The following is a 15,638-nucleotide window of genomic DNA, read 5'->3' as shown; positions in this document are numbered from 1 at the left end:
TTGCCCGGAACTATTTTTTCAGTGCAAATCATGTATCCCTGCCCATAGGAAAAAAAATAGCAAGTTCCGCGTAAATCGCCTGTCCCTGCATATGGGATACTAGAGCATGCGCAAATCGTAATAATGTGTAGAATAGAACTTGATGGTATCTCATATGATAGTCGTACTATGCTTAGCCTGAGTCGCTCGGCCTATCTCGAACAAAATCGCCATGCGTAGCTATTGAAAAAAGAGAGGATTCGCCGTACTATCACAGCAATTTTTGACACGAAGATATAGAGATGATGATGGTGTGCACAGGTAATAAAGTGAGATTCAATGGGGGGTTTCCAGTTCCCTAGCATTTGTATACAGACAAGTGCATGGCAGCGTGATTGGAGTGCACATGTTTTATCTGCAGTTTACAGTCTTACAGTGGCTTAACTAGTGGGCTCTGATTGGCGTTCATAAAAAGTTAACCAGAAGAAATCATCATACGGTTGAAAATATTCTTGAAAATTATTTAGTCTGATGTTTGAAAAAAAGAGTTGCTATTCTGATGAAAACACCAGTGTAAAGGTCAAACGTCACTAAAACGTGAGTAATAACATCAGAAATCATTCAAAATGAACAAAATCCACAGTTAGGGTGATCACTTTTTTTTCTTTTTTTTTCACTTTTTTTTACTTCTACTTTTTTTACACACACCTATCTCTGGGTCACTCAAAGGTACTTGAAAATTAATTTTTGTGTACTTGAAAGTCCTTGAAAAGTCCTTGAATTTGAAATAGAGGTGGGTGCATGCACCCTGCATCTATTAGTATTATCAATAGAGATTGCTGATGAAAGTCAAAGTACAGTGTTGACTGAAAATTCCAGGTGCGCATTTTTTAATTTTTTTTTAAAGATTTAAACCACTAAAATTATCATTGATTCTTCTTTTACTCCAGGACATTTTTCAGTCCGAAACCAGCGGAAAAAAAAAAAAAAAAAAAGGACAAGAAAACTGTGAATGGGTAAGTTACATGACCCTAATGGGCTATTCCAGTTGAAATCCATACACCCCCTAGGGAAAACATGGCCTTTAAAATCTTCCACACAGGGTGTATTGATTTCAAATGGAGTCACCCATTCAGGTAACTCCATTTGATTCACACTTCCTGTTTGGAAGATTAAGGTCATGTCTTCTCAGTTGGAATAGTGCAATATTGTCACAGGGCGGGAAAAACCTCATGTACTTTTTGCCCCTGAACATGGATGAAGCAAATCATTCAATATAAAGTCTACGCCTACAAGGCTTTATCCATGTTCAAGGGCCAAAAGTAAATATGAGGTGTTTTCTGCATGTACTTTTGGCCCTTAAACATGAATGAAGCAACCTCTTCAATATAAAGTCTACACCTACATGTACAAGGCTTTATCCATGTTCAAGGGCCAAAAGTACATAATGAGCTTTTTCCCGCCCAGTGACGATATGTTAAACATGTGTTGCCCTGATCGGAACTGGCTGTGAGCTCTTCGTCATCATCTGCATAGACCCCACAATTCAACTGCAGTAATGGAGAGACCAGATAATTGTCCTTGGTAGCATAGTAAGATGCTGATTGGATGGGCATAATTTGTATTGTGGTTCCCTTGATTTGTGTCAGGTACATACAATGTACATAGATTGGGCACAATATTTGGAACCATAATGGAATTTGGTCATTTGTATCAACTTCTATGGTTCCCAGTGGGTTCGTAGTTTGAAATTGGAGACCAACATGTGGAACCAGGAATAGATTGAGAACCAGGAAAAGCGGAATACTAGTATCCTCTGTGTCCCTTTAAACATTAACATGCTACAACAAAATGAGGAGTTTCTAGACACCCTGGCTGCTGAGTTGATCAATGAGGAGTTTCTAGACACCCTGGCTGCTGAGTTGATCAATGAGGAGTTTCTAGACATCCTGGCTGCTGAGTTGATCAATGAGGAGTTTCTAGACATCCTGGCTGCTGAGTTGATCAATGAGGAGTTTCTAGACACCCTGGCTGCTGAGTTGATCAATGATGAGTTTCTAGACACCCTGGCTGCTGAGTTGATCAATGTTCTTTTTGTTTGCCACGCACCTGTACAAGCCAGTAGTATGTCCTTGGTGAATGGCCCATTCACAAAGGACATACAGACGATACTATTTGCTTGAAACAAAAACATTAACGCAGCAGCCAGGGCATCTGAAAACTACCAACTTGTGACTTTACGCTAATTTAGTTTGGGCTGGTCACATTTTAGTGGTTGATTATGATTGAGCGTAGGAAATGATGTGTGGATGGATTAAAGCAATTTTATTTTTTAGCCAATGAAAACACAAGGGCACTATTTGATTATATTACATGTTCATAATGCATGCAGTGCAATTTGGTAAAAATAGAAAAATGAGTTGACTTCTGATGTCATTGCCTGGCAGTATGCGCAAGCATCATCACAATTTTCATTGTTTTTTGCCTGACAGTATGTGCACGCATCATTTTGTTCAGGGCTCATGCTTTTAAACATCCCGCCACATCACAATGTTATTGAACTGTGCAGTTTGCTCAAGCATATCGATATACCAGTCCCTTGACTTAAACATTGAGGTCAATCTATAGAATTTGTCTTTTAATGACCATAAATGGGGATTATAGCTACAGTCACAACTATAAACACATGTTTCTGAAAAATTTTCCTAAAAATAAAAATGGACACATGCAATCGTGTTTTCCAACACACATTTTTATCTTCACATTTTATTTTAAACAGTCTACCCCAGATCAAGGTGGACAATGAGAACCAGGTAACCTGAGGATTTGGTCATTTTGTAGGGGGGCAAGGACAGATGGGGAGAGGGAAGGGGGAATTTAAGTGACAAGTGTACTCCTATCTGGCATCACACTAATTTTAAATTTGAATACAAAATTCTTAAAGTTTTTATAACAAGTACTTTTTATTAGACATGTACAGTAAAAACACTTTGTTTCCATGGAAGCATGCAAATGTCTTGAATTGCTTTTTTAAGCACACAACAAATTTACTGACAACATATTCATTGAATTTTTTATTTTAAATGCGCAGTATGCTCTAGATCAAGTGGAATGTTGGAAAGAAGTTTGTATATTCAGATCATTAGCAAAATAAATTCCAAAATGGTGTTTTTCAAAAATTTACTACAGGCTTCTAGATGGAAAATATGTTAAAATATTAAAAACTCTTCATGTGTCTTCAAAAATTATTCAAAGATTTCCGACTGATGGACTGACCCAGATTTTGCATTTTGGGAGTTTATTTCAAATTTTGCTAAAACATGTGAAATTGTGAAATCAGTCATTTTTTTTAATATGTTTGCAAAAAATCATCAAATTTTTGCCAGATTTTGTAAGCTTTGGCTGATATTTTAGGCTTTTTAGCTTCTACCTCATGCTAAAAGTGTACGCACACCAGGGTTTGATTTACTTTGAAAACCTTGCATAGCAATTTTTAGCGAAAATATTATTTAGGTGATGTTCTTATAATATTAGCATATGTTTACATTGTAAAATATTGCTATACAAGCTGATATTTGTGTAGCAGGTTGTCCAAAATGGGGAGCATTTTGCTCCACGGCACAAGTTAAATCGAACCTGACGCACACATGTACAGCATATGAAAAAGTATACCAAAATAATAAGTTTTACTGTCAAAAAGCTTTACAGTTTAATCTCAAGGGCTATTTTTTTGAAAAACCCATCGTTGCACAGTGTAATTTACCCATTACCAACTTCAAAGTAATGCGCCATATTGCCTTAGCTCCAAAGCTGCAGCACCCATATTTATCCAACAGTCAAATATGTTGAAAAATCACTCATGAACTTTCATGTTCATTTATTTTTCAGGTTCAAATTATTGTTAAATTATTCAAATGCTTATATTTACCCCATAACGTATTTGATATTAAACATTGACTTTGTTTTATATTTTACACCCTGCTACGATTGGTACACTCAGTCAGCAGTACTAGTGTTTATGCATGCAGGTCGCTATTAATAGAATCCATGCGTGCATAGCTGACCCCGTTCCCCACACACACACACACAGCGGCCATGCGAAAGATGGATTTTTAATGTCACAAAAAACAAAAGATCCGCCTAAATTTGCGAAGAATCCGCCTCACAAGCTTCAGCGCATTCAACGCTCACGATAATACACAATGTTAATTTGAGTAAGGCATTGACATTCATGATTACAAAAATTAAATATCTGCAATTAAAAACTCGTGTTTTTGAAGCGATTTTGAATTTTATCAATGAAAATGCAGCGATAGCGTCATTGGGTTAACGATTTTCCAACTGCTGATTGGTTGATTGCGTTACTGTCAGTGATCTGTGCATGCACGGTACGGTCCGTACGGAATGATTTTTCGTATGGGTAAAATACACTGTGCGTTGGTGCTTTGATTTCAAAATGTGCAAAGTGCACACCTGTGCCCACCTGTGCCCACCTTTCCTTTTTACTATTAAGAGCCTCCCCGGCCCTTGGATTGTATTACAAAAAATTGTAAATCACAAAAAAAAAATCCTCAAATGTCAAAAATGCATGAATTGCATGTGCAGCCAAAATATGTGATTTGCGCCACAAATAACACAAAATTTTTGCGTATTTGTAACAGCCCTAATTTAGTCCATCAAAAATGGTGGTACATAGCCGCTACCATCCATCCAGGAAAACGTATGAATTCCGGCGTGACCCCAGCCAACCAGGTGTGACCTGAGAGATTCAGCATGTATTTAATGCTAAACGGGTCGATATGATGTCTACCATCGACGTCCGAGTAGCCATGCGCATTGGCGACCCAGGTAGTGTGGACTATCTTGCCTGATTTCTTCATGATGTTGGGATCTGCAATGAAATAGCGAAAAAAAATTTCTAAATTAAATTTCGCACTAAGGGGCATTCGGTGAGAGCAAAATGTACAAAATATGGGGTCAATGGGTGAGAACATGATTTTTGGCATTCGGTGAGAGCAAAATGTAAAAAATATGGGGTCATTGGGTGAGAACATGATTTTGGCATTGGTGAGAGCAAAATGTAAAAAATATGGGGTCATTGGGTGAGAACATGACCTTTAAATGGAATCTTTGGGTGAGAACCGAAACAGCGCCACAGAAACCTCGAAAATCGAATTTCTAGTTCTAAATGACGTCAAATTTCAAAAGTTGTTTTTTCAAAATAAGTAAAGGTCTTTGGGTGACAGATCAAATGGAAAAATAGAGGTTCTTCGGGTGACAGAGCATGTGTTCGTAAAAAAATATGGGGTCTTTGGATGGCAGCGATGCTGAAAAAGGGGGTCTTAACAGCCCTACATACATACGCGTCACCTCCAAAGTTGAAGTGCCCCCACCCCCGGAATTAACCACCCATGCCCCTATAAGCACATACCCAGTGACTACACAACAAGCAAACTGATATTTTAACTGCCCATTTAAATTTGGATCATGGTCTGAAACATATGGCACACTGATGATGGATGAATATTTTGGGAAATTTCTTACGTAAACATGCAAAAAGTTTATTTAATGTAAAAAATAAGTGCTCACCAACCCCACCCAAAATGACTTTGTTAAGCGCCCTGGTCGGTTAAAGGAAGTGTCCGGCAATCACAACATTATGTCATGTATGTTAAAAAAATAATTATCAACACGCAATATTCAAAATTCCCGCGCCGAAATTGTCTAGAGTGATGACGTCCTGATAATTCAATGAAGTCTGACGACATTTGAGCACAAATAACCATGACGTCCCTGCTCTAGAAAATTTCGGTGCAGGAATTTTGAATATCGTGTGTTGAGAGATTGCCGTTTTTATTCGTTTTTATGGTTAATATGAGTTTGTTTTTTAAAAATAAAACCATGTGATTCGTGCTTGATAATTATTTTTCTAACATATAAGACATAATGTTGTAATTGCCGGACACTTCCTTTAATGTTGTATTGCTCCTCTTGTTGACTCAATGATGCTTAATATATTGTTGTAACACTTTAATAATGGCCATTGGTGCATAGCTCCTCTTATGCTCTTGTTGAAGAGAGCAGATAGAAGAGCATTTTACATAGGGCTGCTAAGAATACGCGATTTTGGAGGCCAAAAAACGCACCACGATTTTCCAAAAAATGCCAAAATCTGTGATTTCCCTGGACCTAACATCAAGTGCTACCATCATTAAAAAAAAAGGGGGAAAAAAGTTAAAAATTAAAAATTGCGTTTAAAAAAAAAAATTTTGCGGATTTGGAGAGTCCCTTGACCTAGAGTGAAGTACTGCAATCATTTGTGGTTGATTGTAAAAAATTTGGAAAAAAGTTACCAAAAAATTACAAGTTTGTATCCAAATGGGACCGATTTGTAATTTGTGTTCGCTGCATAATCTATTGAAGATATAAAAATTGGTTTTTTTGTACACAAGTCTATAAAATAGATTTTGAAGTGAACACAAGTGGTCCCATTTGGATGCAAACTTGTAATTTTTTGGTACCGGTAACTTTTTTCCAAATTTTTAAAAATCATCAAAAAACGCATTTGGAGCCAAAATACACAAATTGCAGCGCAAATAACGCAATTGTGTATTCTTAGCAGCCCTAATTTAGCAGCTCTTCTTTTCACATTTCAAATGATATCCTGGGTGTCAAATTGAAAATTATGATTTATTTTTTCTTCTTTTTTTTTTTGAACTGGCGACAGGGTGCATATTTAGATTTTGGTACAATAAAATGTCTAGTTTTTATGTTTTGTTTTGCTTAGATTAGAACTGGCTCAGTTCCTCGGACTATGAGGCCGCCAGAGGACTACTTCCAGCGGGTACTGGTCACGGCACTGGGTCCAGGGCTAGTTTTGCTCATTGCTCAGTACAAAACTTTTAAAACCTTTCTTAGTTTCTTAGTCTTAAATATTACAGTACTTAGCAATTTAGCCCCAAGGTTCTGTTTTCATATCATACTAACCTGCAGCTAGATGTACAACAGCTTTGCCAGCAAACTCGGGAGTCTCTCCCGTTTCTATCATTCTCTTCATCTGAAATACATACATATGATCACATTAAAAATGTGAATGAAAATTTGCTGTTTCTGTGTATCATGGTCAAACTATAAAACTTCATCAATTTAGGACTGTACATAGATTGAATATGATATTTTGGTGAAGTGGCAACAACTTCAGCTAATTTTGGTGTTTTAATGAATCTATGATTCAAATTTGGAAACCATGGTTTTATACCAGTGTGAGCAGTTAATGCTGCCCAGGGATAGCTCCTGGGGATATCTTTTACCACAGAACAATGGTCTATCAGATAAAGGGGTGGGGCAGGCACTTCACTGATCAAACTGAGAAGCAATTCAGGCTAATTTCATTTGCACAGAAAATCTCTTGTGTTGAAATATTGCGTACCATTTTGGATGCTTTGTCATCAGTACTTTGATCTTCATTTCCTTTTCCGAAACTGAGAACATGTTCTGTTCTGACTGCTCCTGGCCATAAGGAGACATAGGCTATGTTGTGCTTCCTCAAGTCTATGGCACACTCTGAAGCCATACGATCACACTGGGTAGGAAAAAAAGGAAACATGAAATACATGTAAATTGGTTGTAAGTAATGTTAGCATTACGCTATATATCTTGGGACTCATGGACTTACCAGGCCTCAAAATACTTTTTAAATTTTGGACTAAATTAAATATGTGGAATAATTGCACAAATAATATGGTACAATAAAACATGTGATCAATGAATGATTGTGGAATCGATCTAGAGACCTGTCCCTCTGTCCTCCAATATAGCTGCCATGTTATACAGTTATGGTTGGTTTATTTTCAAACAAACCTTACCGCTTCAGCTGAAAAAGTTAATAAAGAGGAAAGGGAAAAACCCTGCGAAAATACCAGACACTCGATAACAAGAGATCCGATTTGTCCGAGCAGCCTGGCGGTCGTAAGGCAACCAATCAGGAATGCTGAGGGAAAACGAGCCCCGCTGCAGTTACTACCTCACAAGGGTGACATTACTGATATGGCTTGAGCTGGGGCAATTAATACAAACTGCCTTACTCCCCGAACAGCAAGAAAAAACCCAGCCAAAACCAAACCAAACAGGGAGACCCCATGAGAAAAAATGATTTTGAATTAAAAACGGCACTTATTGCACATGAGGTGTATACATGTAGTTCCAATTCAGAATTGTACTGTTCTAGTCTTGATTCCATTTTCTTGACTTGAAAATAATGAAAGTGAATTTGTGGTAAATACCAATGAATGTACTTACCCCAGACTTGCCAATACAATAGGGTATTGTAGCAAAATGCATGAGACCCCCTGGAGATGATACGTTGATGATGAGTCCTTGTTTAGCGGGTACCATCAGCCTAGCAGCATGCACTGCCGCTATATAGTGCCCTCTGAAATCAGGCAACAAGAAATGTTTGGTTTAAAACAACTTGGAGGAAATCTCAAATGAGTCAAGTAAGCAGTAATCCCCATTTTTTTGTTTGGTTATGATAGCTATCAATTGGCTTTTTACCTCCCTATGAAGACATGATCTTAATCTTCCACACCCTGTATTTCAAATGGGTTTACCTGAATGGTTGACTCCATTTGAGATTAAGGTCATTTGGTACTGTATGGATTTCAAATGAAATAGTCTATTTTAAACAGATTCTACGAAAGTAGTCTTGTGTGACGTGTAAAAAACAAATTTATTATATTTTTCATCTTCTGCCTCAACCTCCTCCCCTCCCCTCTCCTCCACTTCCCTTCTCCACTTCCTCTCTCCTCTCCCCCTCAACCCCTCACTTTCCTTCCACCTCTCCCTGTTTTCATTGGTAGTATCTTCCCTACCCTCTCCCTCCACCTCGCCCGTCCCATTCATTCATTCATATATTCATTTCCATCCCATCCCCTTGCTGTCATCCCAGAATGGCTAACATTAGACCAACTTTGTTGACAGTATCCCACATACCATCTTCCTCTTCCCAGAATGTGTTCCCTCCCCTCCCCCTCCCCCTCCCAGCTTACCTAAGACCAACTTTGTTGATAGTATCCCACATACCGTCTTCCTCTTCCCAGAATGTGTTCCCTGCTTTGACACTTTCAGCTATAGCCTGATGAGAATAATGGGCAACAAGCAAAAACTCATCATGATGACAAGAAATTAACTCTCTCTCTGTTCATGGGTAGTCCTTCAAGAATGACCTCGGCTATGTGGGAGGGGGGCTCGGCGAAGCCGAGTATGATCGGCAAAGCCAAACAACGAGGCCGAAGGCCGAGGTCCTTCGACTTCCACCAAACCATGCCTTGAATAGTTTTAAACTTCTGTCAGCTGAGTCATTCTTGAAGGACTATTCATGGGTGTCGACTGCAGAAGACAAGTTTCATTTTTTTTAATTCAATCAAAAGTTTCAGAATTCTAAATTTTCATGCCATATTTAGAATCAGCATGAAAAATGCATTAAAATGAGTACAAACAAGCCTAGTATTGGTTTAGTGGTTCTTAAGATAGCTCTTGATAATTTGAGAAATATCTAAAAACTTTGACTTTTTATGTTGACACCTACATGTATGGCTAGCACTGCCCACTCTTTAGAACACTCTGAATACTATTACAATTTAGTTACCCCTAATTGTTCTCAAAATACAGGAAAATATTATAGTATGTTGCTGAATGGAATACAGCATGGCACGAATTGGCACCAGACCATATACTTGTTCATTTTGTGGGGGGGACAATTTGGCATGGTGGCCATCTTGGATGTGAAGAGAAGGAGATCTTTCAATTTCTGGATTGTATGCAGGAATTATTTCACAAACAAACACAAAACATACCGTGACACCACTGTAGGCATTGTTGACCAAAACATCAAGGCGGCCATTTTGTTCTGTTTTGACTCTTTCAAATAATTTGTTGACATCCTCATCGTTGCCATGGTCACATTGTACTGGGATGCATTTACCTCCTCGACTTTCAATCTGTTGTGGGAAAAGTAGATGAAAAATGTATATCTGATTCTGTGGGAAATAATCACAGAGATTAGAGCCAAAGAGGAGCAACTCTGCCATATATCCCTATCCTGCGGTCGGTAGAGTTTGCTGATAAATGCTGGAGGTAGGCCTACATTATGAATGGGTCCTCTTTGGATCTATGCTTGTAGTTAAAAATCATAAATGCACAGATTATTTTAGAATTGGTTTATGCATTGTGTATGTGTACAGTGGGCTATTCCAGTTGAAAGGAAGTCATTACTGTACCTTCTACAGGTACACAAATGTAGCAACACCGTCTGCTGAGTACCTGGCCAACCTAAAACCAGGGGTATAGGGCTAGGCTGCATTTGGGGACCCGGACTCACCAAAATACAGTTGGGACCCCCATATTAAAATTTTCTGCAAGTTTAGGGGTTTCTGCAGACCCCCAGTTTTTCAATCTAGCACTACCGCAGACATACTATTTATGCTGCATTTGTGCAACTTTTAACTCACCAAACTCTACTACGGACCCCTACTGTTTAATTTTCTGCAAGTTCTGGGGTCCCTGTGGACGTTTCCGTATCTATAATACATGTAGCTCTACATGCAGGTCTGTCTATACGCCTAGTTTTGAGATGATCTTTTTGGTTACCATAGTTAAGCAAATAGAAGCAAATTAGTTTGATTTTTGGATCAACCATCAATGCTTGGTCGATCCGTATTAAAATCAATTGACTACATGTATTGTTATTTTTGAAATAACATATATGAATCTTTGTCCAGGTATTAATATTGACCAATAACAAGCATCAAAGCAGCATTGACTGTCATTCCAAAGATTGAACAAATTTGGTTATAAATGTGCCTTTACATGTTTACCTCTTCAGCTGTTGATTGAAGGGTGCCCCCAACTTTTACATCACCACTTGGTGATAAGCCACGCCCTGAAAAATAATACAAAACAAACTAGATGCAAAATATGTACAATGTAATTTTTATTTTTTTATTTTTTTAGCTTTCAAGGAGCTGTGACAGACTTCATAACTTTAACATGTATGTTTTTTACATTTTAAAAGATATGTGTTTGCTGGGTGACCATGATTATTGTAGGTCTCGGACTTGCCAGCCTAGGTGGGGGGCACTCAAGTTTCATAGTGTACATGCGTTACCAGCAAAATGAGAAAACAAGGGTCTTACAAACTTGTATTTAAAGGTGGTACCATTCAAATCCTTTGCATCGGGGCCTGAGATTGGAATTCCAGTTTCCTTTCTCACGAAGTAAGGGCTAAGAGTAAAATTGTACAATTGTGTTTGGGAGTGGCCTTCTCTCTTTTCTCTTTTTCCTATCTATTTTCTTCCATTTCTTGCTTTGTTTATCAAAGCTATCTAGGCCAGCATGCATATATTAGCCTACACTGGCTATCCAGGCTTGTGCATTTGTATGAGCTTGGAACGGTCCATGGTTTTCCATGGATTAGCATGTGTTCCTCACGGACCAACCTGGGTAAACAAACAAACAAACAAATAAAATCCTGCTTGGGTACCTTTCAGATGCAATCCTGTTTAAGGTACAATTTGAGCCCCGGCCCACCCAGGCTCACCAGTTTCAAGTAGCTCCAGTTTCTCCTAGGTAGCTATAATAATATGTCTAAGTTTTCTATAGCTCAATGACTAGGCATACTACTACTTACCAGTTATGTAGACAGTAGCCCCAGCTTCCCCAAGCTGCAATGCAATGCCCTTTCCTATACCACGAGAAGCACCCGTCACTATGCACACTTTGCCTGCTAAAGGTCCAGACATGACTTCTAGGAGGAGAGGGGGAAGTGAGAGGGAGAGGTGAGAGGGAGACAGCCACAGAGGGAGAGAGAATGAGGGTAAAGGGAAGAACGAACTATTACATCATCTTTCTTGAGTTAAAACAATATTTTAATTTTTTTGTAATATCTTAGAATGAATTTACAGGCATAAAATAGGCAGCACACCACCAAATCCTACCGCATTTAGTGTCACCCTTGATCATTCGAAAGTGCAAAAAGCCTTTTTTTTTCACTTGGCCTGAATTTGTTTGGACTGCTGTTTAATAATTGTCAGAGCAACTTGGGGTGTAAGAACTGACCCCCTTTTTTTTAAAGATGTTGGTCACTGAATCCAAAAATAGAAAAAATGAAAATCAGAAATATTTTAATTAGAAGGCAGCACACGATCAAATCCTTGTGCATTTGGTGTAACTCAAATAAAACATAGGTCCAGACTGCAAACAGGTGGGTGTTACTTGGGATGGAGCAAGATGATAGCCATGTATTATTATAATAAAAAGATGCAATCGATCAATGTTCAGAAAATCACAAAATGGTGCATCTATCTTGTCAGACAGTTGGGTGGGTGGCCAAAAATTATCCAATTATCCGCATGCGGACATGGTAAGGAGGCATTCATGCAAGCTGAAAATAGGGTGGCGCTGTTCAGGTGCATGCCCATAGCTCACAATTTTGTTGCGTTTCGAAAAATCCAATCTTTATTAAGTTTCAAACTTCATACTTTTGGAAATCCAGTCCGAACTTTCAAAATATTTGTCACATGATGGGGTAGAACTCACTTTCTTGTAATGTGTATTTCAATAGGATGTTTATTTAGTGGTGTGCTCCCTATAGTCTAAAATGTAGTGATATTACTATTAAAGCCCATAGTATGCCACATTGATCTTGTGGTCATATAATTTTCTCATTAAGCTACAATAATTCAGTATAGGCTTATACAATACGGTTTATGATAATATTAAAGATCTTTAATGTAGTCATTCTGAAAATTATACTGTACCTTGTGTGTGATGTTAGATGCAGGCAGGCAGGCAATCCTGAATTTCGTGCAGCTTCGCTCGGCACTAGGTAGGCACTGTACTCAGGCAGTGTAGGTAATTGGGAACATACAGAGGGGTTTAGACCTGAATAGAATCGCCTACATAATGTACACAATATAGCTCAATATGATAGGCCTGTACGTATAATCTCTGCATCAAGCACAGTGTGTCTGGACTTGGTATTGATTTAATGCCCAGCAAATAAACACTGAGCAAAGATCACATGGTGACCTATATCAGTCACCCATATCAAAATAGATGGAAGATAATTATAAATAAATTCCCTTAAAAAGGAGAGTGTGTATACTAAAGGATCCTCATTGATTGTTATAGGGCCTGGTGTTATCACTTAATTAACATTGACTATGTGTACGCATGATTGTTTCCAATTTCGAGAAAAAATGGGTTATTTTTAAACTATGTTCGCGAACATAAAATGTTCGTGATATTTAAAGATAGGGTTGTTTTTGACGACGGTGTACTCAAAATTCAAAAATAGGGTATATTTTTCAATGTGAATCTGAGAATTGAAATCCCAAGAAATCGTAACATTTCTTGCTCAATTTACTCCCAGATGTCAAGTTTTGTGAAACTTTTGTGCCTTCCTAAATATTCAGCAACTCACTCAGTTTGTTTCTGGGGTTTATTTATTACATCAGGGACTTCATCTCAGTTTGGCGGCTGTGTTCTTTGGTGTGTGTTCTTGAAATGTTAAAAAAGGGGTACTTTTGTAAAAGTGTACTTGAAATGCAAAAAATAGGGGTAATTTTCAAAGGCTAATTTGTACCCGTTTTTGTGTGAAATAGGGGTAACAAATGCTGAAAATGTTCTTGAAACAATGCAAAATAGGGGGTATTTTTTACTTTGGGAATGATCATGCGTTACGCCTTTGCATAGGCAGGACTGACAACACCGGGTGAAGTTCTTTTTTTCCTTGTATTTTTCTTTCTTTCAGTGGAGCTAGCACCATTGCCCTCATGACATATCATTTACTAGTATACACAAATGCGCTAGAAAAGGATTTAATAACCACATGGGTAAATGGGAGATGTCCTCCAACTTTTTCTAATGCATAAAAGCCTTCATTTTGGCAGGTATGTTTTAATATTTTGATTGTATGAAAAGAATTTCCACTTTTGTCAAAATACACTAGACTAAATCTTGATTTTTGAGGGTATGTTAGTAAAAGTAAAGGGCCCATTTCACGGTTAGGCGCCACTTTTGGTGAAAAAAACTCAAAATTTTCAAAATGGATTAAATTTCATTTAATGGGGGTTTTCTTTTCCAAATAAGACCAGATTTTCATAAAAATATCATTTCCCAGCTTAAATCTCTCTACTTCTTGAAGAAAATTATGATTTATTATCTCATGTTATGTAATTTTTTAACAAATTTGATAAATATTGAGTAGTGAATATTTATACTTTGACTGTCCAATACATATATATAATAGATATTTAAAATAAATGAGTATGTCATAGGCTCTCTTCTGACCAAATTTGGGTGCATTTTGTTGTGTAATGACAAATTTATGGCCACTTAAATGTAATTTTTGGGGTAAAAAAGGGAAATTGACATGAAAAGGTTTACTCAACAATTTTATTAATCAATGAATGACTCTGATATTTCACAGCTTTGAAGGTCATAATATGGGTAATGTTCACAAGTAATATCAGCCAGTTTGAAAACACAGGTCAAATTCAAGATTCTGATGTTTGTGTAATTTTGGATGTGACTGATGTCAATGTGAACGGAAACCACACACTGTAAAGCAGAGTATGTTTCAGAAAATAATGATTCAAAAGAGTTTTCACACACTCAGTAAATTAAATGGGATATATTGAAACATATCAACCTGTGTTAGTGTTCATTTTTAAACAATTGTTTATAATTTATAGAAGCGGATGTGACATTTTCAATTGTGAACAGAATATTTCATTATTACAAACAGTTTGCTTGTCAAAATATAAGCTTTAAGCACTTCTAACACATATATTTTGTGAGATTCTATTGAATTGAGCAATGCTAAAATGTTTTTCCTGACCCTTTATATTTTTGATAAGCAAAATGTTTATAATAACTGAAATATTCCGTTCACAATTGAAAATGTCACATCCGCTTCTGTAAATAGTATACAAAACTGTCCCTAAAGACAATGACAAAGCTATGAAATAATCATAACTTGACATGTACGAAATAATAAACCTATTTTAGAAAGTAAAATATCATGTTGTTTAAGTAATTTGGCCTAAACACTACTAATTTTGAGGATGTGACATGTGAACGGAAATTGAAGCTTTTTGAATCTCCTGTCACAATTAAAGAAGGCATACTGAATTAAAGATTTGTTGTGCCTTTTGATCCCCCACAAACCTATAATGAAATAACTTCAAACTGGCATCCTAGTCCCATTCCTGTCTTAGTTCTTTGAAGAAACTATTTTGGATGTGACAGGTACCATGGATGTGACACATGTGAACGGAAACTTTGAAATGACATCTGCAAGCTAAGTTGATGAAGGAGTTTTCATTAAATGGTGTCATTAGATAGCTTATAGCAGGAGATTTTTAAAAATCAAGGAGAAAAAATTCTGCCACTTATTTGTTAATAAATTATACTATTTGGAAAATTAATCGGATGTGACAAAATTGTGAACGGAATTTGTTGGCAAAAATTCAAAATATCGCTGTATCTCACGTATTAAGAGCAACAAGTGTAATTTGTTCAACAAATAGTAACAAGACTCTGAACTTTACTAAAACACACTAGTTTGCCATTCATGTAAAGTATTAGTCGATCTATTC

At 37.3% G+C, this 15,638-nt stretch overlaps 2 protein-coding genes across 3 annotated transcripts in view; one reads left to right on the top strand and one right to left on the bottom strand.

The window, feature by feature from the left end:
• Positions 1 to 15,638, top strand: part of LOC140143591 (DNA ligase 1-like) — a 69,056-nt gene that overhangs the window by 3,088 nt on the left and 50,330 nt on the right. Inside the window, 1 exon segment of the mRNA XM_072165404.1 lies at positions 930 to 995. Coding sequence (XP_072021505.1) covers positions 930 to 995 — 66 coding nt within the window.
• Positions 4,301 to 12,924, bottom strand: LOC140143609 (dehydrogenase/reductase SDR family member 1-like). Of its 2 annotated transcripts, XM_072165422.1 has the most exons (9): positions 12,795 to 12,924; positions 11,666 to 11,782; positions 10,854 to 10,918; positions 9,834 to 9,977; positions 9,027 to 9,112; positions 8,278 to 8,410; positions 7,409 to 7,561; positions 6,967 to 7,036; positions 4,301 to 4,870 (listed from the first exon to the last, which is right to left on the bottom strand). In XM_072165422.1, exons 2-9 carry the CDS (start codon positions 11,775 to 11,777, stop codon positions 4,656 to 4,658), a joined length of 978 nt encoding a protein of 325 aa, XP_072021523.1. In that variant the 5' UTR covers positions 11,778 to 11,782; positions 12,795 to 12,924; the 3' UTR covers positions 4,301 to 4,655. The 2 variants fall into 2 exon arrangements, with proteins under 2 accessions (XP_072021523.1, XP_072021524.1); XM_072165423.1 differs by lacking the exon at positions 12,795 to 12,924 and having other exon boundaries at positions 11,666 to 11,810.

Source organism: Amphiura filiformis, unplaced genomic scaffold, assembly GCF_039555335.1.
Source record: "Amphiura filiformis unplaced genomic scaffold, Afil_fr2py scaffold_24, whole genome shotgun sequence".
NCBI classification, from domain to species: Eukaryota; Metazoa; Echinodermata; class Ophiuroidea; order Amphilepidida; family Amphiuridae; genus Amphiura; species Amphiura filiformis.
The sequence above is the reverse complement of the archived record's forward strand: the minus strand, read 5'-3'. Positions and strand labels throughout refer to the sequence as shown.

Excerpts from the sequence above, each read along its gene's own strand:
- LOC140143609 (XM_072165422.1), bottom strand. The coding sequence starts at position 11,777 with ATGTCTGGACCTTTAGCAGGCAAAGTGTGCATAGTGACGGGTGCTTCT. Across the intron at positions 9,113-9,833 it reads ATGCCTACAGTGGTGTCACG|GCTATAGCTGAAAGTGTCAA; the intron begins GTATGTTTTGTG and ends TATTCTCATCAG. Across the intron at positions 8,411-9,026 it reads ATCAACAAAGTTGGTCTTAG|AGGGCACTATATAGCGGCAG; the intron begins GTAAGCTGGGAG and ends GCCTGATTTCAG.